Genomic DNA, 13,797 nt, shown 5'->3' with positions numbered 1-13,797 from the left:
AACATATGAATTTTGGGGGAGATACAGTTCCGCCCATAACAGGTCATCAAAGGTTGGACAGACTTCTCATTTTGTTTGTTCACTCCTCAACCCTCCTACTTGCTGTAGTATGGGAGAGGAGTATGCCTGGAGGAATGGCAAGGAGGCAGCGTAAGGAAGCTAGGGTGCAGGAGACAAATGTATCCTGAGCAGACGTTTTTTATCTTTCTCCCAAGGGTATATGATGTCTCTATAACCCATGCTCTTAATTTAGGTTTTCTTTCTCTGTAGTGGCATTCTACACCCTGGAGATTTTTTTTCCATGACCTCCTTGTATGTTCTCAAGAAACCCTTCTTTCTCTTTGATCAGTCCAAGGGTTAATGCCCTGACTGCACCATGCCCACTTGAGGTACACAGGCCTGGCACCCACTACCCCTCAGGAGGGCAGACAGCTGTGACCACTTTCTGCTGAGCTTGGAACTCACGATACTCTTGACATATAATCACTATCCCTCGTGCTTCCTTTGTGGAAATGCTGTTGGGCCTTCAGCTGGTTTCCAGTGCTAGCTCATGTCATTTGCCTACCATAGCAGTACCCACTCTCCCAATATCAAGGTTTGTGTGCATTTTTCAGAGACCAGGAGCAAAGCTGGGAAAGCCCTCCTCCGAGAGAGAGGACGAAAGACATTGTTATCGGGAAAGGGGCTTGTGGGGACAATTTTTGCTGCAAGAAGGGTGTGTGTGTAGTTGCACAGAGGATGGAGAGGAGGGTCCCTGGGGAGAATGCCTGGAAGGAACTTTTCTATAAACACTGACACCTTCTGGGTCTCTTCTGTCCTAATCAGAGGTATTAAGCTTCTTGGCACGAGGCCTGGTGGGCACTGAGGGGAACAAATGATCCTTTATTTTTATTATTATTGTTATTATTATTTTGAGACGGAGTCTCGTTCTGTCGCCCAGGCTGGAGTGAAATGGCAGGATTTCAGCTCACCGCAACCTCCGCCTCCTGGGTTCAAGCGATTCTCCTGCCTTAGCCTCCTGAGTAGCTGGGATTACAGGTGCTCACCACCACGCCTGGCTAATTTTTGTATTTTTTAGTAGAGACCGGTTTTTGCCATGTTGACCAGGCTGGTACTGAACTCCTGACCTCAGGTGATCCAACTGCCTTGGCCTCCCAAAGTGCTGAGATTACAGGCATGAGCCACTGCACCTGGCCGATCCTTTATTTTTAAAGTAAAACACTTCTTATACCCTTAAGAAGCTAACAGTCTATGTGGATAAACAAATTCTATTTATATGCATATAAACAGAAGTAGCAAATGATGATCTCCCCAAATGCACTAATATTGGGAAATGTTTATTATCTCTATTCCTTCTCCTTTACCTCAAAACTCATTTTCCGTAAATATAACAGATCCCTAAAACCCTGGTTTTCTCATATCAATTCTATTTCCAGTAATGTTCTTCTTTCTTTCTTCTGTTTCTCCACTTGAATTCACCATTTTTTAGAATTGTATCTACATTGATGTTTATCCTTTTCACTTCTTTGCTGAGCTTTAGGGCACATTCAAATTAAGAGATATAATTTACAATATGAAACTATGAATATAGTAAGTAGCAAACGGAGGCTATTTGGTAGAAAGGCATATGGACCAGGCTAATTGGAAAATGGGGGTGGGAAGAGAAAAACTCTGAGAAAAAGAAAATAAGCTTCAACTCAGCCCAAATATTAGTTTCAAGCCAAAGAAGTTGGCCTAGCCCCAATTCTATCCTTGGTTGGACACAACATATGATTGGTGCATTTTCAGAAAAAAAAAAAAATTCACAGGGTGAGAATCTAAGCATCTATTTTTCATCCCAGTGACAATCAGAAATCATTCTTTGCATTTATTTTTCAACTTTGTATTTGCCTGTGAACAAAATTGAAGCTGGCAAAAGATGCTTCACGTGAATTACTTGAACAACAATTTCTCATTGTGTTGAATTACATTGAGGCTGCTTGCTGGGAAATCTCCCATAGCCCAGTAACAGAGGAAGATATTGTCGTTTTTTCACGACCATATAGTTAACCCACTTCTCTCCTACCAAAATGAACAGAGGTCCTCTCTAAAATGAGGGAGAAAAGCTCTTCAAATCCTGATCACTAAGCATTTACCTATAGCTTATTAATGTCTTACGAACCAAAAGCCAGTTTATCTTCCCATGTTACCCCACTTTCTTTTTTGCTTCCCTACATCAGATTTTAAGATTACTTGGCTTCTCAATGTTTAGAATACCTCTAGTAGCCAACAAAGTAAGGAATCACGGAACCACAGCCTTAGCTAGCAATAGTTTCATCTTGAAAAGTCATCTAGTCCAGAAAGTAGTTGAGAGGCTAAAATAATCATAAAGGTTCTAGAGTCATTCATAGTACTGACCTGTTCCTAAATTCACCATCCACCACTAGAGGGAGAGATGAATGAAAAAGGCCCTAGCATGGAAGCGGTGGTTACAGCATTTCTCCAAGGCAACAAACATTTAAGGAAGCCCAGTTGAGGCCTTTAATGGGGTTTAAGTTGTCGGCTTTGCTGCTCACATGAGTGTCAACTGTCTATTTCAGAGGCTCGTTAGAGGGGGCACTGCAGTTCATGGAAGGCCTAAACACCCTCTACCTCCTACTGTTCCTCCTCAGTGCTCCTGTGTCGGGAGTTGGTTCCTTCTGGTGAGTCCGTGGTCTCACTGACTTCAAGAATGAAGCTGCGAACCTTCATGGTGAGTGTTACAGCTCTTAAAGGTGGCATGGACCCAAAGAGTGAGCAGCAGCAATATTTATTGTGAAGAGCGAAAGAACCAAGCTCCACAGCTTGGGGCGGGGGGCAGCTTTTGTTCCCTTATTTGTCCCTGCTCATGTCCTGCTGATTGGTCCATTTTTCAGAGTGCTGATTGGTCCATTTTACAAACCTCTAGCTAGCTACAGAGCACTGATTGGTGCATTTTTACAGAGCACTGATTGGCACATTTTACAAACCTCTAGCTAGCTACAGAGTGCTGATTGGTGCATTTTACAATCCTCTTGTAAGACAGAAAAGTTCTCCAAGTCCGCATCCGACCTAGGAAGTCCAGCTGGCTTCACCTCTCACCCCCACCAATTTGGGGTGGCAAATGTAGACTCAATTCCTGCCACTTGCTGGCGGTGAGCTCCCCAAACCCACCTGCTGTTGTTTCTTTTGAGAAAAAAAGGGGTTAATAAGACCAGCTCTCCCTGTTGTAAGCTTCAGCTGAGATACAGGACATAGAAGTACTTCATAAGCATTAATGTGCTATACAGATACAATGATGTTTACTATTTTCTGCTGCTTCCTCTGTCTGCATACGGGGCTAGGGGAATGCCCAACAGAAGCACCTGGTGCTCATAAACGCACCTTATCATCCCTGGAGCCCTGATCTACAAGTAAATAAAGGATGAGCAAAGAAGGAAGGGAGTTGAACTTGTTAAATTCCTTCTTTCTGACTGTTGTGAGGCTGCAGCCTAATTTCCCTGAGGCTGACTTTGATGATTCTTAAGGCTTCAGGCACAGGATTACTTTCATGGCTGCTTACCATTAATTATAGGAAGAATCCACAACCCTAATCCGAAATCCTTTATCTGGCAGCAAAAGTGTGTGATTTCTCTAAAGACAGCTAATTTTTTAATCTAAAATAAATGGTTAAGCTGAAAAAAGCCTGTGCCCTTCTCAGTCTGTACACGAGGCATTGTGGTATAGAACAAAAAGGGCTGGTCGGGCATGGTGGCTCATGCCTGTAATCCTAGCGCTTTGGGAGGCTGAGGCAGGTGGATCACCTGAGGTCAGAGTTCGAGACCAGCCTGAACAACATTAAGAAACCCTGTCTCTACTAAAAATACAAAATTAGCCAGGCGTGGTGGCACATGTCTGTAATTCCAGCTACTTCAGAGGCTGCGGCAGGAGAATCGCTGAAACCCGGGAGGCGGAGGTTGCCATGGGCCGAGATTGCACCATTGTACTCCAGCCTGGGCAACAAGAGTGAAACTCCATCTCAAAAAAACAAACAAACAAACAAGAACAAAAAGGGCTGGACGTGGATGCAAGTTTTGTCCCTTTCTAGCTTTATAAAAGAGGAACAACATAAGTCCCAGCCTCCCCATGAGATGAACCACACTGGGTGATAAATGAGATAATATGTATGTAGTTATAAAGAACCTGGGCTATAATGGCAGACACCCTGGTTTTCCAAGACTTGCCCTGCCATTTACTAGACAAGTGACATTGGTCAGGTTAACCTTTCTAGGCCTCAGTTGTCTCATCTGTAAAACAAGGCTAATAATAGTATCTGGTTTAGAGGACTGTTGTGAGGATTACATTGTAAATGTGGGTGAAGCACTGAGAATGGTGTCTGGCCATAATAAGCACACAGTAAGCATTAGCTCTTGTTATTACAAAGAATGTAAATAAGAGTTGAAGACTATAACACACTCTGCACATTTCATTAGCAATGGGGTCACCATTCATAGACAAGTAAAGTCTCAGCTCAGCTTTGTAGCTTATCGTCAGAGGCAGGGAACAGAGCTAGCTTGTCAAGGGTCTTCTCAGGAGGAAGTGGGGAGGTACCCCATGATGCAAAGTGATGGGGAGGGAAAGAGGGGGACATAAACATCCTGCAGAAAAGTTGGCTCTGAGTGATGGGAGGGTGTGGGGAAGGAAGGAGGGGGCAGTAAGGATTCTCATTATAGGACTGGCCGAGAATGGTGTGGCCAGTGATTCAGGAAGTAGGGAAAACGGGAAGAGACTTCAAGTGTGGGGGAAGCCAATGCAGATAGGAGGTGGCCTAGACAAGGTAGGGGCATCTCAAAGCGACACCAAGCCTGGGTGAGATCATGTCTGGAGCCACAGAAGGATGAAGCAGTTTATATTTAAATGCCATGGCAAAACAACACCCCCACCATTACACTCTCTATTCTCATTCAAGTTCTTCGGGAGAAAGGAAAAATATGGTAGAGTTCATTGCTATTGAGTTTTGAAGTTGAGCCTGCATTTGGACACAGGAGCCTGGGAGAGTGGGTCATTTTCTTTGACACAATTACTAAGGAAAGCGTTTTAAATGATTCCTTGAGTCCCCCAATGGCCCAGGTGGAAGGTGCTGTTTCCTGGTACCTGTCCAGTCCTCTGAGCTTTTCTCTCAGCTTCCAAACGCTGCAGTTGAGAAACAGCAGATCCTATTGGTAGTGCCCTGCGGCCCACACTCCTTGGTAACGGTGAGAGTGGGGAGTAATTAGGAGCGGCTGACATGGGCCAGGCATTCAGGTCAAGGCCGAGGATGGTGGCCAGGGCCACAGAGCCAGGGGAGGAGTGGGGACCCAGCAGGCCTGTGGCTGGCCGCTTCCTGCGCGCTCCAGCCGCAGGGCCCTGGGCGGATGAAGGGCCGGACAAGGCCCTCTGCTGGGGCCGCGGCGATCATGCAGCGCCTGGACACCGAGGCTTGGGCACTAACAGTCCGTGGGGCTCCCGACGTATTCCTCTAACTTCCCCTTTCTCTCCTTTCGGTCTGGGGCCTTTTCAACACCCCCTGTGGCCGGGAGAGCTGGGGCAGAAACCGGCAGGCGGCAGAAGCCTCAAGCAGCTCTGACCTCTGGCACCTCCCCAAGCCCCAGAGCACAACATCTGTCCCCAGAAATCCCCGGGCGGAGAAGAGCGCGCGCCAAGCCCTTCCTGGGTATTCGGTATTCTCCCTTCCTGGGAACAGCCTGCCCTCTGAGGCCTGGGCACCCGGGTTCCCGAGCGCCGGGTCCCAGCCCCGCGGGGGCGCCTCCCCACCCCATCTCTGCGCCCGGCGCAGAGCCGCCAGTCTCCGCCGCGGGGCCCCGTGCCCCGCAGCGCCACCTAGGGGCCGGGCGCCGCCTCCCTCCCTCAGGGGCACCCCCCTTACTTCGCAAGGACTCCGGGTCTCCCCAGTTCTCCCGGCAGCCGGACCCTCCCAACCTCGGCCGCCGGGCCGCCCTCCGCATCCCAAGCCCGCCTCCCGTGCCTCCCCGGGGGCGCACCGGCAGCGAGGAGCGGCGCGGCGAGGGCGCGCAGCGGCGGCCCAGGCCCAGGCCTTGGGGCTGGGGCTGAGGGGGTGAGAGCAGGCGCGGCCGGCGGGCAAGGGGAACCGGGCGATGGCAGCGGCGGGCGGCCGCGGGAGGCGAGGCAGCGGCGGCGGCGGGCGGCGCGAGGAGCCCCTGTGATTGGCACAGCCGGAGCCGGAGGAGGAGGCCAGGGGAGGGCGGAGGCGGGGGAGGAGGAGGAGGAAGGGGCTAGCGCGGCGGCGGCGGCGAGGAGCTGTGCCTTCCACCTCTCCAGCCCCGGCAGGACGGGGGCGGCCGCCGCGAGCCCGGGGCGGGGACAGCACGCAGCCTCGAGGCGCGCACCCCAGCCCGGCAGCGGCCCCGACACCCGGGGCGAGCGGGAAAGCGGCAGCGGCGGCGGCGGCGCCGGGGGAAGGATGCAGGGGAAGAAGCCGGGCGGTTCGTCGGGCGGCGGCCGGAGCGGCGAGCTGCAGGGGGACGAGGCGCAGAGGAACAAGAAAAAGAAAAAGAAGGTGTCCTGCTTTTCCAACATCAAGATCTTCCTGGTGTCCGAGTGCGCCCTGATGCTGGCGCAGGGCACGGTGGGCGCCTACCTGGTGAGTCCCCGAGCCAACTCCGCCGCGGGCCCCTTCCCCAGCCCGGCTCCCGAGCGGCCGCCTGGCACGAGGAGGGGGCCGCCCGGCGCTGGGGGCAGGCGGGCATGACCTCGGCCCGGCTTGGAGGTTGGCGAGTGGTGCAGAGGCGGCCGCCGGGGGAGCTGCGGGCCGGGGCTGCCAGGGAGCGGGTAGCGGGCGGGACCGTTGATGCCGGTAGCAGCTCGCGCGCGCCCGGCTGAGGCAGGGGGTGCCGGGGGAGGAGAGGCGGCGGGCAGGTGGGCGTGAAACTATTCCTCTCCCCCCATAAGAGCGGAGCGAGACGGTGAGTTCAGGGTTCTCCTTGGAGAGGAAAGCATCGGGGTTTTCAGGTGACCTGCACATGGGAAGAAAGACCAGTTAGCATCCTGCGTCCTCTACTCTCCATTGCATCCTCCTCGAGAACAAATCTATCATGCATCATTTTCTCCCGGCGCTTTCTACATCCGCCAATTACAGTGGGATATGACAGCTTAGAGTAAAATGCGCCCTAGTGTGGCCCTGACCTGAGCCGGGGCTGCAGGGGGAATATTCCCACCCGGTATCCCTATAGCCCTCTTTCAGTGTCTGGGATAAAGTTACGGTACCTAGAGAGCAGCTGCGAGTTTGTGTAGTTCCTGCTATCCACTCTTAGTGCTAAATTCCCCATCGTGGTCTGTCGCCCACAGAAGGTTGCACCATTTTCCACAATGAATATGTATTTTATTTGCCTCCAGAAAGAGGATGTTAATGCTCAGAGGGCCCATGGGTGCATAACATTTCAGAGGAAACAGCTTGTAATGACTCAGCACTGTCAGGTACCTACTTTGTCGCTTTCGCCTCCCCTGCTCAGGTGGTCGCAACTTGAGTTCCAGAGAGCGTGCTTCCACACCTAAGTACAGTCCTGTCTAAACGGAAAAATTTTTTTTAGAGTTTATAGTGTTAAATCATTACTTGGCTGTTGACCCGCAACTGGAATCAAATGTCATAGACTTTGAGTATTCCTGAGCAAGTTTGATGGAGATAGAATTGGACAAGATTTTGGCCATTGAATAACCACATCCAGAGATAGAACCACGCGTATCCTGATGCTATGATTAATCCCTCATTCCTGGCCTTGGGGTAAAGTTAATGAGGTTCAGACGCTGGGGGCTGTATACCATTCATAAACTATCTCTTAAGGCTCAGGGCTCACTGTTAGAGGGAAATACAAGCAGTGCTTGGTCTCCGGTGTTGAGTAAGTTAGGTGGTTGTGAGAGAGAGGGTCTTCAAACTCAGCTCTGTTCCTGGGGTGACAGAATTTCAGGGCTTTTGAAAATCGAATACATTTCTGTTGCTCCTTCTGAGACGAAAAGCGTTTACGGACGTCCCCGTCTCTGTCTTGTGCATTCCTAACTTGTAGACTGCAAGTGAACCCTGTAGTCAAAAGCATATCTTGTTTTCTGTTCTATAAAATACACTTATTGTGTCTATAGTTACGATATGCAGTTGCAGACAGTACCTATTGGCCCTTGGAATTTGAGGGATAGGGGATAATTGTGTTTTGGGAGTCAGTTTATCAGCACCTCCTTAGGGGAAATTTGACTGTTAAAATATTTAAATAAGTACATGTATTACAGAGATGCAAATTCACATTAATAAAATATATGTGGGTCTGTACTGTGACATATGCAAAGTACATAATACTTAACAGGGTCTATGTTTAGAAGGAGGTAATTAGTATATCAACAGCTGCCTCCAGTTTAACGGTTTGTTTGCCTCAAACCAATTTTGCTCAGTAGAGTGCATTATTCATGTGTGGCAAACACCAACAGAACTTTTCACCCCAGGAATGATAAAAGCGTGGGCTTACTATTTTTCGGTTGCAGTGATCTAAGGATTTGACAAAGAAATGAAGCCGGGCTGCAACTAGATGAATGGCCTAGCTCCTTTAGAAAGTTAAGAAGCCGAGTACTCCTGGAATGGTGGACTTCTGGAGGAAGGGCTGGCCCCAGGAGCTAGGAGGTTGACTTTAATCCCAGAGCAGGGGACTGGCAGGCAGAGGAGGAATTCGGTCCACCTGGTGGCGGCGTCCTGGCACTTCTAGCCTTAGCTGATGGAAAGCCTGGTTGAGTGGGGTGGGGTAACAGGAGTCAACAGGTGACTTGCAGAAAGCAGCTGGAGGCCCAGGAGAGGACAGGCCTAGGAAATTGAATTCATTTTGATTACTAGGAGTGGAGGCATAAGGCTCTAAGGGCTCTGCTTTGCCCGGCTGCCCTCGTCTTTGCCTTGCCATCGGAGCCTCATGAAAATAAATAGTTGGCTTGTCAGGGTTGACTGACTCAGCTTGCTATGGGCTTTGCTCTTCTGGGCCACTTTAGAGTTTTCTCTTCATCTGTTATTTGGGAGATGGGGAAAAAAAGTTTGCTCCTTCAGCCATGCGAGACTTCTCTGTGGATAATTGGAGAATGAAATATTGCAGCTGTTTGCAGGAAAGGCAGATTTCTTCCTTTTAATTCATCATGGCTTTCTTAGGAAACCTGAGACCTTGTGTCTGTAGAGGACCACAGGGCAGGGTCCACATGCCAAGTGTGCGTTATATGTGATCCTCACATTGGCAATCAGCCTGCCCCTCTAATGAGGCATTTCCAGATACTTGAGGAAGGTCTTGCCTTGGGACAGTGCCAGCAATGCTCCCTCTCACAGAAAGGAGGGTGGTTACGAATTCTGTGCTAACAACATTATTTCCTATTAGATTCCCAGAGTCCACCTTCTTATTTCATCTCCCCAGGTGCCTTAAAATTTTGCAGTTTCATTTCCTTACTTTTTTTCTGAAAAGACAAATTTCTCAGTGTCCTGAATGACACGAGTGTAGGCTTCCCAACTGCAGAACTGAAGCAGAGGTTGCCTGTGATTTAAGAAGCAACTTTGAGAAGGAGGACTCGTGTGTGTGTGTGTGTGTGTGTGTGTGTGTGTCTGTGTGTGTGTGTGAGAGAGAGAGAGAATGTGTGTGTCTGTGTGTGTGTGTGTATGTGAGAGAGAAAATGTGTGTGTCTCTGTGTGTGTGTGTATGTGAGAGACAGAGAGAAAATGTGTGTGTGTCTCTGTGTGTGTGTGTGTGTGTGTGTGTGTGTGTGTATGTATGCATGTGTTAGTTTTCCACCAAGGACCTGCCCAGGGAGGAAACTCAAGGGAAAAGTGTATTGTATATAAGAAGGCCATCAATTGTTAGGCTAGGCTGGGGGCCTGCAACTTTTGCCTTGGTGTCAGGGAGTACAGAAAGACACTGATCCTGAAAGCCAGACTCAGTGATCTAGATAAAGTAACCCAGGTGCAACCTGGGCCAACTGTGGATTCTGAAATCTATTACAGTTACAAACATCTTAACTGGAAACCATGCTTCAGATAAGCCAATAGTCACAGGGATGTTCCATCATAGTCAGCTAAACCTCCTGACTGGCTATGACATAATTGTTGCAGCATAAGAGGAGAGGCCTGCTCAGTTTGATAGTCATTTTGTATGCAGCAGAGAATGCAATTTAATTTTCCTCTACTTGGGTTTTGGCTTTGAGTGGCTCCAGTCCTGTTTGTAAGGATGTAACATGTGCTTGAGTCTTGGACTGGTTGGAGAAGATGCAGGCATATGAGAACTGCATGGGGAGAAAGTCATTTTGTGTGTGCTTATTGGTGTTTTGCAGAGACCCCCTAAAATGTTTTAAGCCACTCGCTGAGGGTAGCCCTGTATATAGAGGTTTCTGTGTGGTATCAAATTACTGAGGACCGGAGTAGATAAGGGTGTGTACAGGAAATTAAAACCTCTGACACCTCTAGACGATTAGTTTGAGGCATACATACAAATATATTTGAATTTCCTCAGGTCGAAAACTGAAAAAAGGCCAGTCTAGTTTCCTGGGTGGGGCACAAAGGGAGTTCCTTTGAACAAGGGGTAGGTATTTCCCTATTTAGAGTTATAGAAAAATAAGTTTGAGGTTGTGGTGACAAAATAATGACATAGATGACTGAGTGTGGTTAATGAGGCTCTATCTCACTGCTCTGTAGTCACACTTTTTCTTTCAGCCTGAGAACAGTCAAGTGGGCTTGCAATTAATGGGTGAGGCGAAACTGCTAGATTTGTTACTCCTTTGTTTTTTTCTAAAGAAACATCATTTCGAAGATGAGTTTTTGCATATTCAACCCAGAAGCAGACAGCTGAGGAAACTGTCTGTTGACATTTTCAACAGAGACAGACATTTTTAAAGTCCTTGTCAAATTACTATGATGACTAAGGTAACCGTATTTTATTTAATCAAATTATTTTATACACTTATGCTTACTCAAAGTGACAAATTCCTTGCCATTTCCATAATTACTATGTAGCCCCAGGTAGTAAGAAATAAAATTACCTTGATTTTTTTTCCTTATAGCTTCGTTTAAAATGTCGATAATTATTAAGGGAAAAAGGTATTTCTGAAAATTCTTTTCAGCCAGCTTTGTGTATTTATCTTTGTTTCTGAGGGAGTTTTTGTTGGTGTATTTAACAATAGGAGAAAGTGAATTAGTTGTAAAATGAGCGAGGGCTCTATCCTGCATTTTGGTAACTCTTCCCCTTGTTGAATCTTAGACACCTTATGAAAAAGATCGCTGAGAGGCCTCTCTGCAGTGGCACCGCCTTGCTAATCAATTGCCCAGCATTTGCAGCTCATCTTGCATGCTGCTGGAATCGTGTTTTCTATTATGCTGCATGGGCTTCTTCTTGCACGAAGTCATTGGTGAACTGCTGGGCAAAGGCAGCACCACCAAGAGGGTCTCTGTGAATTTATTTTGCACACCTAAAAGCAAACTTTGAGGTGCTGCCTTGATGAGGGACTGTATTCTCTTAGCAGATTGGTCTGGATGAACAAGGGTAGTATTGCAAAAATGATGAGGATACGGCTGCATTTCATGCAGAAATAGTGAAGAATAAAACTCCCTACTAGCTGCATTTCTCTGGCTTTAGTTCCAACTTGCGCAGATTTCACTACATGCATCATTTAATAAGCATGTTTCTCTAAAGTGGAGTCAAAGTTCTTCTCTTTTGCATATGTGCTCTATTCTGTACATTGCTGCATGCATTGCATATTTACATATGTGTTCATGTACAGCATTGCATACAATGAATATTGTATGCCATACTTTTTGAAGGTGCGAAGGGACATTTCAATGGTAACTTTGACTGTATGGTTGACACATGGATTTGGAACCATTCTTCCCTGAAGAAAATCTCTGTATTTTCTTGCCTGTCAGAAATGCCTTTGGTAATCTGTAGGCCAGAAAGATAGCATCCTTTCTCTTTCAATTCATTTTTATTTTCGATTTCTATGTCTCTATTTGGAAAACAGATATAAACGGGGAAAACAGTGGAATCATGGACCTTGGATCGTAGGATAAATGAATTGATGTGATTCAAAGACACTTGTATTTTATGTAGCCTAAGTGTTTATGTGTTAGCATGAGACAAATTATTGCTTAACGGTTAAAACTCCAAGTTAAATGATTACAGTTCCAAGGTGGAGAAACGCAAGTGTCTGTGGCAGCTGTCGCTTATTTGATGAGTGTCAGAAGACTGGGATTCATGCCTATGTCCTCCCCTTACCTGCTCTGTGACCTTGAGCTGTTTACTTAACCTCTCTGTACCTCACTTTTTCATTTTATAACTGGGGTTATAATAGTACCCACCCTCCGTTTTGCTGTGAGGATGAACTGAGTCAGTACATGTAAAGCACCTTGAACAGTATCTGGCACATAGTGAGTGCCCAGGAAATATTAGCTATTACTATTAATAATAATATGGTTATGCATATTTACTGCAAACATAATAACTTTGTAGCCCCAACCAATGAGAAATAAAATTATTTCAATTAAACTTTGGTTTTGGTTTAGTGAATTGCATATTCAAGTAGTTTCCTATTCTACATGAACGTTTTTGTCTGGGAGGTAAGAAGTTTTTAAGGGCAAGTAATAAGCTAAATATCAGTTTCTAATTCTGTTTATTCCCTTATAAATATAGGAATCCATTTCATCTTAAAGATGCTGTAAAAATTAGTCACATGGAGAGGAGCCCACTGCAGGAATGGTGATTCATGTTGATCATTTACAGTCCATGGGTACTTGAAGGAGGTTAAAGCAGGGCAGGCAGGACTGGCTGGGAGTGGCAGGTGCCCTGATGCTTCACTTTGGGAGGTCCTCAGTATCTCTTGCTGTGGTCTATGGCCACTGGGTGCTGAAGGCTGAGGGTAGGTTGAGAGAATGTTGGACTTGGAGTTGGAAGACCTGGATTTGAACTTAGACTTGCTACTTCCCAGCTCCTGGCAACTTGACTTACCCGAGCCTCAATAGCCTCATCTGAAAAATGGGGATAATAATCGAGCTTATCTTACAGATGGTTGTGAGGTTTAAACAAATAGTCATGTGATAGAGTACTTCTCATAGGATACGGTATTCCACGGTTGCTTTAGCAGTAATGGTATAATCCTGCTCGTCGACATTAGCACCAACAAAAGTCCCTCCCAGGGAGCTGAGGATTTGGAATATTGTGTGAGGCCAAGGCTTCTCTTTCCTTAACTGGTGATCTGGGCTCCTGAAGCTTGCTCTGCTTCACTGGTTGAAAGGCTGAGTGACAAATTCAGGGGAGCCCGAGGTGTCAGGAGGGGGAGGACAAAGGGACATATGTTGTGGACATATGCTGCCCTCCAGGCAGCCTTGTTTAAAACGTGCCTTCGCAGAGCTCAGCCTTGGTTGCCCAGAGGGGCTCAGGTCTCACGCCTTGTCTGCTGCCTTCACCTCGGGTTCTCTTGCAGTATTAAGTGGACGCTGGCAAGCAGGTCTGTGGGCATTTCCCCACTCTTGGTCTCTTTTTTTGGTTTCTCATAAGCAGAACAATGGACCTGTTCCTCCACTCTGGTTTCCCGTCCCATGGATTCATCCATCTCAGCTTACGGACATACCTTCTGCGCAACACCACTCCCGTTCCATCTGTAGTCTTAGAAGCAGCCTTCCTGCCCCCAGTCTGGTCACACCTGTCCTTGCGAAGGATAGAGAAGGAACTGGGCCTTTCTCCGTGAATCAGGTGGCAGTGTATGTTTTAGGTGAGTTTTTAGATTCACCTTCAAATGCCACAGGCTTCAGGA

At 47.5% G+C, this 13,797-nt stretch overlaps 1 protein-coding gene and 1 long non-coding RNA gene across 5 annotated transcripts in view; one reads left to right on the top strand and one right to left on the bottom strand.

Moving 5' to 3' along the window:
- LOC131382527 (uncharacterized) overlaps positions 1-6,750 on the bottom strand; it is a 32,539-nt gene extending 25,789 nt beyond the window's left edge. Inside the window, exon 1 of the long non-coding RNA XR_009212073.1 lies at positions 6,635-6,750. This is a non-coding gene — a long non-coding RNA (uncharacterized LOC131382527). The remainder of the gene's footprint in view (positions 1-6,634) is intronic.
- LOC116463495 (solute carrier organic anion transporter family member 3A1) overlaps positions 6,282-13,797 on the top strand; it is a 326,223-nt gene continuing 318,707 nt past the window's right edge. Inside the window, exon 1 of one of the 4 annotated variants that reach the window (XM_032146624.2) lies at positions 6,282-6,637. In XM_032146624.2, coding sequence (XP_032002515.1) covers positions 6,458-6,637 — 180 coding nt within the window. In that variant the 5' untranslated portion in view covers positions 6,282-6,457. Of the gene's footprint in view, positions 6,638-6,912; positions 6,960-13,797 lie in introns of those variants that run through there. The other 3 variants (XM_058434672.1, XM_032146625.2, XM_058434675.1) reach the window with 3 other exon arrangements.

This window comes from Hylobates moloch, unplaced genomic scaffold (genome assembly GCF_009828535.3).
Source record: "Hylobates moloch isolate HMO894 unplaced genomic scaffold, HMol_V3 SCAFFOLD_39, whole genome shotgun sequence".
Classification (NCBI taxonomy): Eukaryota; Metazoa; Chordata; class Mammalia; order Primates; family Hylobatidae; genus Hylobates; species Hylobates moloch.
This window is presented reverse-complemented; position numbering and strand designations above follow the sequence as displayed.